A 13,584-nucleotide genomic window follows, 5' to 3' on the forward strand; every position below is an offset into this window, starting at 1 on the left:
GAGCCTAATTGATAAATGTCGTGCAGCTGCCTTGCTGCACGACCAGGTGAGTAATCTTATGGCAACGGGGAACGTGGTCCACCTGTGGCGTCCCTGTTGCCATGGACCCGGCGGCCCTGCACGCACGGCGTCCTAGCGTTGCCAAAGACCCGGCGGCTATCGCGCGCACGGCGTCCCGGTGTTGCTAGGCGCCGTGCGGAAGCAGGGAGAGAGAGAGGCGCGGCGGCCGTGACCGCTGCTCTGTCAGGGCACGGCCGAACACCGCCGCGCCTAACAACTAGCAGTCAGTCACATGTTATACATTTACATATTAAGCAATATGAGCACAACATCAACTACAGCTACATTTTAAGTATGTAGGAGAACATATTACTGCATCATGTTTAAACAGATCTAACGTATTCAGACGCAAATGCAAAAGAAACAAAAGTAAATGTATACAGACTCATATGCCATAGACACTTTAACTATTCGTACTCAAAAGGTAGATAGAGACTTAGTGCTGTATAACCCGTACGCAGTAGAGTGGGATACAGGGAGACTCACCCCGCTTCCAGGATGGATCAATACGTTAGCGAACGCTGAGTGAATCCAGACGCTACTAGTGTACACTGCCGCTCCATGAACCTATAGTGAACACAAACACTCAGTGAACATCGACGCAGCAGCCACACAGCCGCCTATGCTGCGACTGGGTCCTGTACAGCGTCTAAGACGGAAGTGGGAAACAGTTCATGGCGGGAGACTCTGAGGAAACTGGTCATGAACCGGGGGGAGGGGCGACCAGGAGAGCGTCTGACTCCCCACTGCTGACATCAACCCTAGGGATCGCGGCCTCATACTAATCCTGGAGCCTCTGATCCCTATGGCCTAGCGGTGGGGCACCCGAGGTGGTAGCCCCGTCAGTGACTGTTTAATGGTCTCCTTCCCAAAACAGTGCGGCTGTGTTCGTATTCCTCTTCTAAGCGGAATCGATGCCTTACCTTCTCCCCGTGCTCCGGCCACAGCCTGGTAACGTCTGCTGGACCTGCTAGTATATCCGACACAGATGCCCGGCGAAACAGCACTGTACTCGTAGGTAAGCGTTGTCGCGACCCGGCAGAGAGTTGTTGAAGCGACTCTTTCTAAGGTTCGTATAAGACGCTGTTTAGAAAGATTACTCAAGAAAAAATAGTAAGACTATAAAAATAAAATAAGAAAGCTTAGGGCTGCTAAAAACCAGCAGCCCCCTGACCATGGTCCGGCTCCTGCCTCACCAAAACAAAAAAACTGTTTTGCCTGCGCGAGGAGGCGGGGATATATGGATGGGCCGTTACATGCTGGGAGGCCGGAAATGCTTTGACCGATTGGTTCAAATCCGCTGCCTCTTCATCATATCCCATTGTTATCCTGTGGATAACCGGTGGACCCTGCCGGAGAAAAGACAGGTAATGGTTTTCCTAAGTTGCTGCTCGGGGAAGTGGAATCACTACCTAACTCCACTAAATAGACAATAGTTCTATACAAAAGGGGTACCCCTAGCGCAAACTTTCGGACAAAAGCAAGAAACTGTATATAATTAAAAAATATATAAATGTATTTAATATATTTCTAGTTTTATACTAGAGAGTGCATATAATAATCTGAATACTTATACTAAAAAGAATTTCTAAATCGAAATGTCACAATAAATTTGATATATCGTATACAAAGTATGGGAGTGTGAATGGTACCTATTACCGGTAAACGTAGACAACAAACAGACATACACACATAAAAAAAGATAAAAAACTATTTTTTTTTAATTTAAGACTAAAACTCAAAGAATTCTCTGTTTATCAGTCAATTATTCCAAAGTAAGCAATTTCCTGGAATGGTAGATGTTGTGTAAACCCACGAACACTCAGATCTGTGTAAAGTAATGGGTGCGCTGATTTTGGCTTACTCCCGCTGTCTAAACAGACTGGGGTCCACTGTTTGTAAAAACAAAAAAAGTTCTCAGTGTGGTTAATGGTTTCAGGGTGACCCTCATAAGTGCTTTTAAATATATAGCACTGGTCTTTCAGGGTTCAAATGAAAAGTTCATGTACCCCTATTCCTTATGTGGGGTATTCCCGGTATACAGTTCGCTAGTATGTACCTCACTCTCATTTGCAGATGGTCTCTCTCCAGACTTCAACTGTGTGGTTAACATTGTCCCTGTCCCAGGTGGGCTCCGGAGTCCGCCGGTGGAACTCCCGTGCATGCCGCTGATGCCGTTTAGCGGCAACATTGGGGATCAATGTGATCTATAGTCAACGCGTTTCGCCTGTGATAGGCTTCTTCAGGATTGCAGATAACTCGATCCTTTGCCTTCCTGTATTACTTATAGGGACACTGTGCGTTCCACTGTTGTAGCTACTTCCCGCATATGCGTTCCAAGTGAGGTTATGTTGCACTTCCTTATTGTGGGGCCGTACAATCTTTTTATATATTTTAAAACAACTGTTAATAAGAGGATAACAGAATAGTTGGACCAGATGCCATATACGTTTTCTGATGTATAAAGAGGATTTCTTGTTGTCTCCATGCCGATATACAATCTGACAACATACAAATATTTAACAAAACACAGTGTACTAATGGTGTGTTTGATAGTTACGGTTATGCGTTGTTTGAGGTGTGTTACAAAAAAATGACACCTCTATATTAGCATTCTTGAGCCCAGATCTGGATGTTACCTTTACAAAGACATGGGGTTGCCCATAATGTGAGGTATTGTGTGCCCCGTGTCTCCGTCACAAATATCATACTGCAAGACCGTATAGGATTGTGGTAAGTATGCATCCAAAATAGAGAAGTATTGTATAATCCTAGTATGTTAAATACTATGTAGTGATGCTACTATACACAAACATCTATTGTTGTCCATGTTTACCGGTAATAGGTACCATTCACACTCCCATACTTTGTATACGATATATGAAATTTATTGTGACATTTCGATTTAGAAACATTTTTTAGTATAAGTATTCAGATTATTATATGCACTCTCTAGTATAAAACTAGAAATATATTAAATACATTTATATATTTTTTCATTATATACAGTTTCTTGCTTTTGTCCGAAAGTTTGCGCTAGGGGTCCCCCTTTTGTATAGAACTAATGTTTTAACCATAGACTTTCTCAATGGAGACCTGAGTTATTTGACACAATCCATTATCTTAATGAAATGTTACATATAGAAAGTGTATGAGCAATCAGAGTATATTAAACTTTGCAAGCCTCTAGCTTTATAAAGCTGCCTTCTGTGAAGATAATCAGAATAACTGTAACAATAATAATAATAATCATCACCAAGCTGCCTAGGTACAAGCACAAAACAGAAATAAAATCCAACACTAGTTAAAATAATATTCCAATTATGTAAAATAAAAAAAGAAAACTTTAATAACAGAGCTGATACTCCACTCTGCTAACAAAGAATAGAGATATACACCGTGCTTTTGTTGTTTTAGTGTTCTGATATACAGTATGTGAGTATAATATGTGTGTTCTAACAAATGTAGTTGTGGAACAAGACTAACAAAGAATAGAGATATACACCGTGCTTTTGTTGTTTTAGTGTTCTGATATACAGTATGTAAGTATAATATGTGTGTTCTAACAAATGTAGTTGTGGAACAAGACTAACAAAGAATAGAGATATACACCGTGCTTTTGTTGTTTTAGTGTTCTGATATACAGTATGTAAGTATAATATGTGTGTTCTAACAAATGTAGTTGGCTCCTTCTTCCTTCGCCACAGAAAAATATCAGAGTTTGTCTTGTCATGCTACAGTATTTGTTTGTGGCTTTTACCAAACATTCTGTTTTTCTGTTTGCCAGGCCTCTTTTATGGGTCAGCGTGGATTAGTGGAAGATGATTTTCTCACCAAGGTTCTGGAGGGTATGGCATTTGCAGGGTTTGTGACAGAGAGAGGTCCACCATACAGAGCCCTGGATTTATTTGATGAGGTAGACAATGAGTTTTTATCTGACTGAGTTTTTCAATGCTTATCTGTGGTTACATTTGAACATTTAGATGATAAATATAGGCCACTTCCTGTTCCTTTTTACTCAGTTATCTTCTGTTTTTTCTTCCAAAGCTGGTAGCTTTTGATGTGAAGAAACTACAGTACGAGGAGGGAAGTCAGAAAAGTCTTGTCAAACATGTGCGAGAACTGGCTGAGAAGCTCTATCGGAACGTATGTTTTAAGGGACTGTTACATTTTTTTTTTGGGGGGGGGGGGGGGAAGAGAGAAGATTCACTCTCCCACTATATCATGTGGGTCTCCTGGAAATGCTAATTCTGACGGTAGCAAGTAGAAGCTGATCCTATGCTCTAGGGCTCAGCTGTATCTGTATCTGAGAGATAAGTTGCAGCATATGCTACTTATGAACTCTCAGGCTCTTATAGAAGTGCACCATATTAGAATATCTTGTGGGATTGGTACCGTATGTTTAATGTGGGAATGGTTTTACACCAACCATTATATATGATAAATTGCTAAGTGATAGAGCTATAATCAAATAACATACAACCTCATCTGACCAGTGTTTACATGGGAGCATATTTTAGTGACCATTTTCAGTACAGATAGCAGTATTGTGTTACATATAATACACCAAGGGGATTATTCAGAGATGAACGCCAAGTGCTGCATACATCTTTGCACATGCCGCCCCCACCCCCGATGCATCCGCAATTAGATTACGGAGGCATCGGCGCTAAGGTTAAACCCTAGCGTGAAGTGGTCAGCAGGCAGTTTTTTCCACGAAAAACAATCCCGACCCACCCCAGTTTTCCTGGCGCCGCCCCTGCAACACCGTAACTCCACCCCACAATGCCTTCAGGGATGCGTCTGCAACATGTAAGGTCTCAAACGGGCACAACGGCCGGTGTGCATGTGCTGACCACCTGGATGTGGCCCCTGCAAGCGGCTGCGTTTAGGTCTGAATCGTCGGGCCCAAAGAGTGTTCTGGTGACTCCTATACAGTGTGTGTTCTGGTGACTTCAAATCTGATATATTTGGTGACCAATTTTAATATAGAGCATTGTAATGATTGACATAATACAGGGAACAATATAGGGACCCCATTACACAAAGCAGTAAGATTATTAGAAACCTATTTACAGTATAAAATAATACAGTGGCCACTCTAAAATACAGAGACCAATGTACAATATAGAAAGCACCTAAGTGACCACTATACAATGCCAGGAAATTACTAGTATCTGATGTACAATGCTGCAAGCATCTTATTGACCAGTGTGCAATGATCTACTCTGCTCTGGAGGCAAATATATAATGCATATCCAAATGATTACTTTGAAGTTGAACTTTTCTGGTAAGCCGCTATAGATCTTGCTCAGTACTCTGGTGATTAGTGCCAACAATAGACCAATTAGTCTACTAATGTATACCAATGGGGTACTAAGGTCCACTTTGTAAAACAGAAGGGAACAATAACAAAGGGACCACCCTTCAGGACCAAAAATAGGCTCCGTGCAGATAAAGTAGAATGGTTGAATATGTCCTGCTCCCACTGAAAACATCCAGTCTCAGTATTTGAACAATTCCTTCAGACCTTCCAGTCTGACTAAATCTGTAGGATATGAGGGATCAGTAGAGTAAGAGGGGACAGGTAGATGAACGGGAATGATTATGGATTCTCTTGTGCACTGAGGAGATGGCCCTTTGGGCTGCCAAATACTCCTCCCAGTGCAGAGTACAAGATACTTCCTTTATGGCCTGTGTGCTGCAAATGTACACTTTGGGGTATATGCAATTACGGTCGAATTTACGCGAATGTCGAAAAACGGTGCATTTTCGACAAAAAAAACCTGTCGAATTGGATTCGACATTGCAATACAGTACTTGTCAACAAAAAACCTGCCGTTTCAGATTCGACTTTTTGCAATTTGACATTTTACTCAAATTTGACATGTCTGCAATGGTAAAAATGCGGCTTTTCAACAAAAGTATATTCAATTGAAGAATGTCGATTCGACAACAGTGCTTTTCGACAGTCATTTCGTCAATTTCATTCCGCCTCATTCTGCGGTCGTGATGTAATAAAATTTTTAAAAACATGTTTTTTTTTGTGTTTTTTTTTTGATTGCTAACAGCATATCTATTTATATTACAAGGAATTATCTACTTGGTTTGTCTATTTAAGAGCCACAAGCATTATTTAATAGATTTTTTTAAAATAATATTTTTTTTTTTTACTGACTAAAATAATATGGAGCGATCAGAGCATGTTTTTCAGTGGGAATGGGTTAAAATTTCAGGAAAAAAAAGCGTAGGGTCCCCCCTCCTAAGCATAACCAGCCTCTGGCTCTTTGAGCCGGTCCTGGTTGTAAAAATACGGGGGGGGGAAATTACATGGGTTCCCCCGTATTTTAACAACCAGCACCGGGCTCTGCGTCCGGTCCTGGTGCCAAAAATACGGTGGACAAAAGACGTAGGGGTCCCCCGTATTTTTAACACCAGCATCGGGCTCCACTAGTCAGAGAGATAATGCCACAGCCGGGGACACTTTTGTATCGGTCCCTGCGGCCCTGGCATTAAATCACTAACTAGTCACCCCAGGCCGGGGTACCCTGGAGGAGTGGGAACCCCTTAAATCAAGGCCCCCCCCCCCTCCAGCCACCCAAGGGCCAGGGGTGAAGCCCGAGGCTGTCTCCCCCCCCCCCCCCCCCCATCCAAGGGCGGCGGATGGGAGGCTGATAGCCAAGTCTCAAAAAAAAAGAATATTGTTTTTTGTAGCAGAACTGCAAGTCACAGCAAGCCTCCCCGCAAGCTGGTACTTGGAGAACCACAAGTACCAGCATGCGGGTAAATAACGGGCCCGCTGGTACCTGTAGTTCTACTACAAAAAAAATACCCAAATAAAAACAGTACACACACACACCGTGACAGTACATCTTTATTACATACATGCACACCGACATACACACATACTTACCTATGTTGACACTAGGCTCGGTCCCCTTCTCCACGTAGAATCCACGGGGTGCCTGTAAATAAAATTATACTCACAACAATCCAGTGTAGATCGGTCCACTTCTTAGTTTGTAATCCACGTACTTGGCAAAATAAAAAAACGCAAAACACGATCCACGCACTGAAAGGGACCGGCTCAAAAAGCCCGAGGCTGGTTATGCTTAGGAGGGGGGACCCCACGCAATTTTTTCCAGGTTTTTTTTTAACACTTTTGTGCCGTCCATGAAGTCGAATCCAGGACGCACACTATCGTCAATTGGTCCGTTTTTCGACAGCGGGACTGTCATATCCGTTATTTATTGAATATGTCGAATTCGGGTCCCGGGGGCCGGGATTCGACTGTCGAATTGTGTTGAATCCAAAAATGGTCGAATTCCAGCCTGAATTCGACCGCAATTGCATATACCCCATAATGTACAGATAAGCCAGTTGGAACACGTATTGCATAACTCTTGAGTGATTTTCAGGGGTCTGAGTCAGGACGGTGGCCCCACATTCTAGGATATCGATTGGTAACAGCAGCAACAAGGCCTTTAAATTGGCCAAGTATCTGGCCAGTAATCTGGTGGAATCAAAGTTCAAGCCCTTTTTGTAGGGCAATGTATGGAAATTCTTAGTGTGTCTGTTCTTGACGTGCCATTTTGCAAGTAATCTGCACAATAAAAAGTTGCTTTAGCCATCCAATAGGCTGCAAAGGCTGGTTTATGTGTTGAGCCACAGGTGGAAAATATTCTCTTTAACATATATTGTAACCCCTTAAGGGTGCGTAGATGGAAATTTCAGTCAACAGACTGAGAGGGGCTGTTATCATCTCTATCCTAGTAATGCTTGGAGAGGTTTAGCCATTACTGATGACATGCTGGGCTACTGCATAACACAGAGGGCCGGAAAACCAAATCAAGGCTTAGGGCAACAGATGGGGAAAAATAGGATTTTAATTACCTACCGGTAAATCCTTTTCTCGTAGTCCGTAGAGGATACTGGGGTCCATTTAGTACCATGGGGGTATAGACGGGTTCACTAGGAGCCATGGGCACTTTAAGAATTTAATAGTGTGAGCTGGCTCCTCCCATCAGACTCAGTCTAGGAAACTGTGCCCGAGGAGACGTACATATTTTGAGAGAAGGATAAATAATGATAGTGGTGAGATTCTGAACCAGCACACACAACAAGAGGAAAGCCAAGCGAATCAAACTTGAAACAGTAACAGCAACGGCTGAACCAACATTACGCAACCAAGTAACAGTGCAGGAAGAACGAAGCACTGCGCGGGCGACCAGTATCCTCTACGGACTACTAGAAAAGGATTTTCACCTTTCAAGAAGGTCTGGACCTCAGGGAGGGTAGCCAATTGTTTCTGAATGAAAATGGACAAGGCCGAAATCTGCACTTATATGCAGCCCAAATGTAGGCCCACATTCACTCCTGCTTGTAGAAAAAGCAGGAAACGTCCCAGATGGAGTTCTACCTCATAAAATTTTCTGCTGTCGCACCAAGAGAAATAGACGTTACCCCTTTCCTGGCTTAGATCATAGTCGGGATAACCTTATTAGGGATACCTCTCTTGGCTAGAATCAGCCGTTCAACTTCCATGCCGTCGAACGTAGCCGCGGTAAGACCTGATAGACGAACGGCCCTGTTGCAGAAGATCCTCGCGAAGAGGTAGAGGCCACGGATCTTCGAGGAGCATCTCCAGTAGGTCCGCGTACCAGGCCCTTCTTGGCCAGTCCGGAGCAATTAGAATTGCTTGAACCTTTTCCCTTTTTATTCTTTTTAGAATTCTTGGGATCAGAGGAAGTGGAGAAAACACGTACACCCTCTGATAGACCCATGGAGTCGTCAGGGCGTCTGCCACCACCGCCTGTGGGTCTCTCGACCTGGAACATTACCTCTTTAGCTTCTTGTTGAGACGAGAGGCCATCATGTCGATCTGTGGATATCCGCATCGACTTGTCAAGCATCTGAACACCTCCAGGTGAAGGCCCCACTCCCCCGGGTGCAGGTCGTGTCTACTGAGGAAGCCTGCTTCCCAGTTGTCTACACCCAGAATAAAGAATGCTGACAACGCCACAGCGTTTCTCTCTGCCCAGAGGAGAATTCTTGACACCTCTAACATTGCTGCTCTGCTTTTCGTTTCGCCCTGTCGGTTTATGTACGTTGCTGCCGTCACATTTTCCGACTGGACCTTAATGGCCTGATCTTGAAGATCTTGAGGCCTGCAGAAGGGCGTTTTATATGGCCCTGAGTTCCAGAATGTTGATTGGAAGGACGACCTCCTGACTAGACCATCTTCCTTGAAACTGCGCTCCCTGAGTGACTGCTCTCCCAACCCCTGAGGCTTGCGTCTGTGGTTAACAGAATCCAATTTTGAATTCCGAACCTCCGACCCTCGACGAGGTGATAAGTCTGTAGCCAGCACAGAAGGGAGATCCTGGCTTTTGGCGACAGATGGATCCTCTGGTGCATGTGAAGATGCGATCCTGACCATTTGTCCATCAGATCGAGCTGGAAGGGTCTTGCGTGAAACCTTCCTTTATTGAAGAGCTTCGTAAGAGGCCACCATTTTCCCCAGAAGGTGAATGCATAGATGCACCGATATCCAGGTTGGCTTCAGGACATCCCGACCTATTGACTGGATCACTAATGCCTTTTCCAGCGGAAGGAACACCTTCTGCGACTCCGTATCCAGTATCATTCCCAGGAATGGGAGCCTCCGTGTTGGCTCTAGGTGAGATTTCGGAAGGTTCAGAATCCACCCATGATCCTGGAGAAGTTTGGTTGAGAGAGCAATGCTGTCCAGCAACCTCTCCCTGGATGGTGCTTTTATCAGGAGATTGTCCAGGTACGGAATTATGTTCACTCTCTGTTTGCGGAGTAGAAACATCATCTCTGCCATCACCTTGGTGAACACCCTCGGTGCCGTGGAGAGACCAAATGGCAGGGGAACTGCTAGTGACAGTCCTGCAGTGCAAATCGTAGGTAAGCCTGATGAGGCGGCTAGATCGGAATGTGAAGGTACGCATCCTTGATATCCAGAGACACTAGGAATTCCCCCTCCTCCAGACCTGAGCTCAGCGCTCTCAGAGACTCCATCTTGAATTTGAACACTCGTAAGTACAGGTTCAACAACTTGAGGTTCAAAATTGCTCTTACTGAACCGTATGGTTTCGGTACCACAAACAAGTTGGAATAGTACCCCTTGTTTAGCTGATGAGGTGGAACTGGAACAATGACGTGAGTCTGTGCCAGTTTTTCGATAGCATGTTGTAAAGTTATACTTGCCTTTTGTGAAACTGGCAAGCCTGATTTGAAGACTCTGTGAGGTAGGAGCTCTTGGAACTCCAGTCTGTAGCCCTGGGAAATAGGATTTATGACCCAGGGATCCTGGCACGAATTTGACTAGATCTGACTGAAGAATTGTAGGCGTGCTCCCACCTGACAGCCTTCCAGGCATTGCGGTCCACCGTCATGCTGAAGTCTTTGAGGAAGCAGAGCCTGAGCACTGTTCCTGAGCACCTGCTGTTGCTGGTTTGCGTGGCTTACCTCTTGCTCCGCTGGAGGACATAGAAGCACCTCTAAATTTGCCCTTGAACTTGTCCATCCGAAAGGGCTGTAACTTAGAAGCTGAATAAATCTTCTTGGTTGGGGGGGGGGGGGGGCTGCGGAAGGAAGATACGTAGACTTACCCGCAGTAGCTGTGGAGATCCAATTGTCTAATTCATCTCCGAACAAGGCCTCTCCTGTGAATGGTAGGCCTTTCACGCCTTTCCTGGAATTCGCGTCAGCAGTCCACTGGCGTAGCCACAAGCTCCCTGCATGCCGTCACTGCCATAGCGGTGGTGTGTGTGTTAAGCATGCCTAATTCATTTATGGCTTCTACCATAAAGTTCGCAGAGTTCTGTATATGCTGCAGGAGTAAGACAACATCTCCCTTAGATAAGGAATCTAGCTCCTCAATTAGGTTACCTGACCATTTAGCAATGGCTTTAGTGATCCACGCACATGCAATAAGGGGGTATTTGGGCCACCCCAGCAGCTGTGTACAATGATTTGAGTGTAGTCAATTTTTTACGATCAGCCGTATCTTTCAGGGAGGCTGCACCAGGAACAGGCAATACAATTTTACGTGACAGCCTAGAGACTGATGTTTCCACTATCGGTGGATTTTCCCATTTTTTCCTATCCTCCATAGGAAAAGGAAAAGATTTGAGAGCAACCTTTTAGGGATCTGAAACTTCTAATCAGGATTAATCCATGGTTCTTCGAACAGGGTATTCAATTCCTTTGACGCAGGAAAAGTGACTGAGGACTTTTTTTACATTGAAATAAAATTCCTCACACTCCTCTGACACCTTATCAGGAATATGCAGAACATCTCTGATAGCCTCTATTCCCTTTGACAGAGCTGCATCACCAAGCCCCCCCCCCCCCCCCCCCCCCCCACCCCGAGACCACCTCTCTCACCTCCATGTCATACCTGTCAGAGTCAGACTGCAGGATATGGACCAGAGATCGCTCTGGCGGACAAATGGGAGGGGACTGAGACGCTGTCTTGGGGACTGAGTCTCTGTTCATAAACTCATCCGCAGTCTGTTTTAAGTATTGCGTCTCTTTCTCATTGCGGGACAGTTTTGTAGAAATAGTTGAGATCATTTCCTAATTAACCCATTTGGGTTTAGTCCCGCTAGCCTGTGAACCTTGATTACTCAGTAGTGAGCCCCCTGGTGAAGAGGAACACTCTAAGACACACACTCTCTGCCTGACATAATGTAATGTGACAGCACAAACACACACACACACACACACACACACACACACACACACACACACACAAGGTTAAGCAGAATTAACCCACAAAGAGCCCTTCAGGGAGACACAGATTTGTTTGGAGCCAGCCCTCATCGCGCCCTTATCGCTAATGCCAAGCTTAGCCGGGTCGCAGACTAAGTACCCTGAAACGGGACTTAGTACACCAATAATCGCTCCCCCCTGCTATGACCCCCTGGTACCGCTGAGGTGATCTGGAGTCACACTGGAGGAGCTGCGCGTCCCTGTCCAGACAGCGTCTGTGTCCACTGCAGAGGGAAAATGGCGCTGGTGAGCTGCTGGTTCCTCTCATAGTGAAGCCCCATCGCTTCAATGGCGGGCGGTCTTCCCGCTTTTTTTTATACTGGCTGAGGAATTGGGTGCTTAAAAGAGAGAACCGTTTTAAGGATGTTGTGCCAGTATGCGTACTGTGTACAGTGACGCAGTTGTGTACTGTGTCCGGAGACGCATTCCACCTCATGTAGAAGCCGTGCGTCTCCGTACCCTCATGCCGCCATAATGGCCGGCGCCCCGCTAGCCGGAGCGCCGGCTCAGTACTCGCCACTCTTCATTCTTCTGGCTCTGTTAGAGGTGGCGGCGTGCTGCGTGTCTGTACGCTTGCCGTGGTGGGGCTTGCGAATAGGTCCCTCAGGAGCTCAGTGTCCTGTCAGCGGGGAACGGGACCATTAACCCTTCAAGAGGTTGGGCCGCCCCCTCCCCCTAAGTCCCACGAAGCAAGGAGTTTGGTGCCATCTAGTCCTACCTGAAACCAATAAACCGAGAAAATAAATGCAGAAAACTCTTTAGGAGCTTCCTTCATTGTGACTGGCTCCTCCGGGCACATTTTCTAAACTGAGTCTTGTAGGAGGGGCTTAGAGGGAGGAGCCAGCCCACACTATTAAATTCTTAAATTGCCCATGGCTCCTAGTGGACCCATCTATACCCCATGGTACTAAATGGACCCCAGTATCCTCTAGGACAGGCATTCCCAACCACGGTCCTCAAGGCACACCAACAGTGCAGGTTTTAGTGATATCCAGGCTGCAGCTCAGATGGTTAAATCAAAATAACTGAGCTACTAATTAAGTCACCGGTGCTGAAGCCTGGATATCACTAAAACCTGCACTGTTGGTGTGCCTTGAGGACCGTGGTTGGGAATGCCTGCTCTAGGACGTAAGAGAAAGAGGATTGTCACTGGGAAAAAAAAGAATCTGAGTGATGAAATATAACCCAGTATCTGTGTTCTCCTTAAACAGAAAGAAGACTGGAACTTCCAATAGCATTCAGTCTAGCATTGACTGTCGCTTCTGCGAGCTTGTCCATTTGTTAGACAGCATCATGCAGCAGTGAGGAATCATGATCTTTTTATGTTGGCATTTTGACATCTGATATTGGGGGTCATTCCGAGTTGATCGCGCCCTAGCTGTTTTTAGCAGCCGTGCAAACGCTTTGCTACTGCCCACTGGGGAATGTATTTTAGCTTTGCAGGAGTGCGAACGCTTGTGCAGCCGAGCTCTGCAGAAACAGTTTGTGCAGTTTCAGAGTAGCTCATAACTTACTTAGCCCTTGCGATCACCTCAGCCTATTTGTGTCAGGATTTGACGTCATACACCCACCCAGCGACCGCCCAGCCACACCTGCGTTTTTTCCGACACGCCTGCGTTTTTCCAAATACTTCAGTTGACATCCAGAAACGCCCACTTCATGTCAATCTTCTTGTGTTCTGCCGTGTGAATGTAATCATGGCTAGACGCTGTGCAAAACCAC

General features: G+C 45.4%; 1 protein-coding gene across 8 annotated transcripts in view; it reads left to right on the forward strand.

Annotated features, from left to right (window-relative positions):
• Window positions 1-13,584, forward strand: part of SBF1 (SET binding factor 1) — a 421,239-nt gene that overhangs the window by 186,427 nt on the left and 221,228 nt on the right. For all 8 annotated transcript variants that reach the window (XM_063926659.1, XM_063926653.1, XM_063926655.1 and 5 more), the window contains 2 exons: window positions 3,848-3,976; window positions 4,108-4,206. In XM_063926659.1, coding sequence (XP_063782729.1) covers window positions 3,848-3,976; window positions 4,108-4,206 — 228 coding nt within the window. The remainder of the gene's footprint in view (window positions 1-3,847; window positions 3,977-4,107; window positions 4,207-13,584) is intronic.

This window comes from Pseudophryne corroboree, chromosome 6 (assembly GCF_028390025.1).
Source record: "Pseudophryne corroboree isolate aPseCor3 chromosome 6, aPseCor3.hap2, whole genome shotgun sequence".
Lineage (NCBI taxonomy): Eukaryota > Metazoa > Chordata > Amphibia > Anura > Myobatrachidae > Pseudophryne > Pseudophryne corroboree.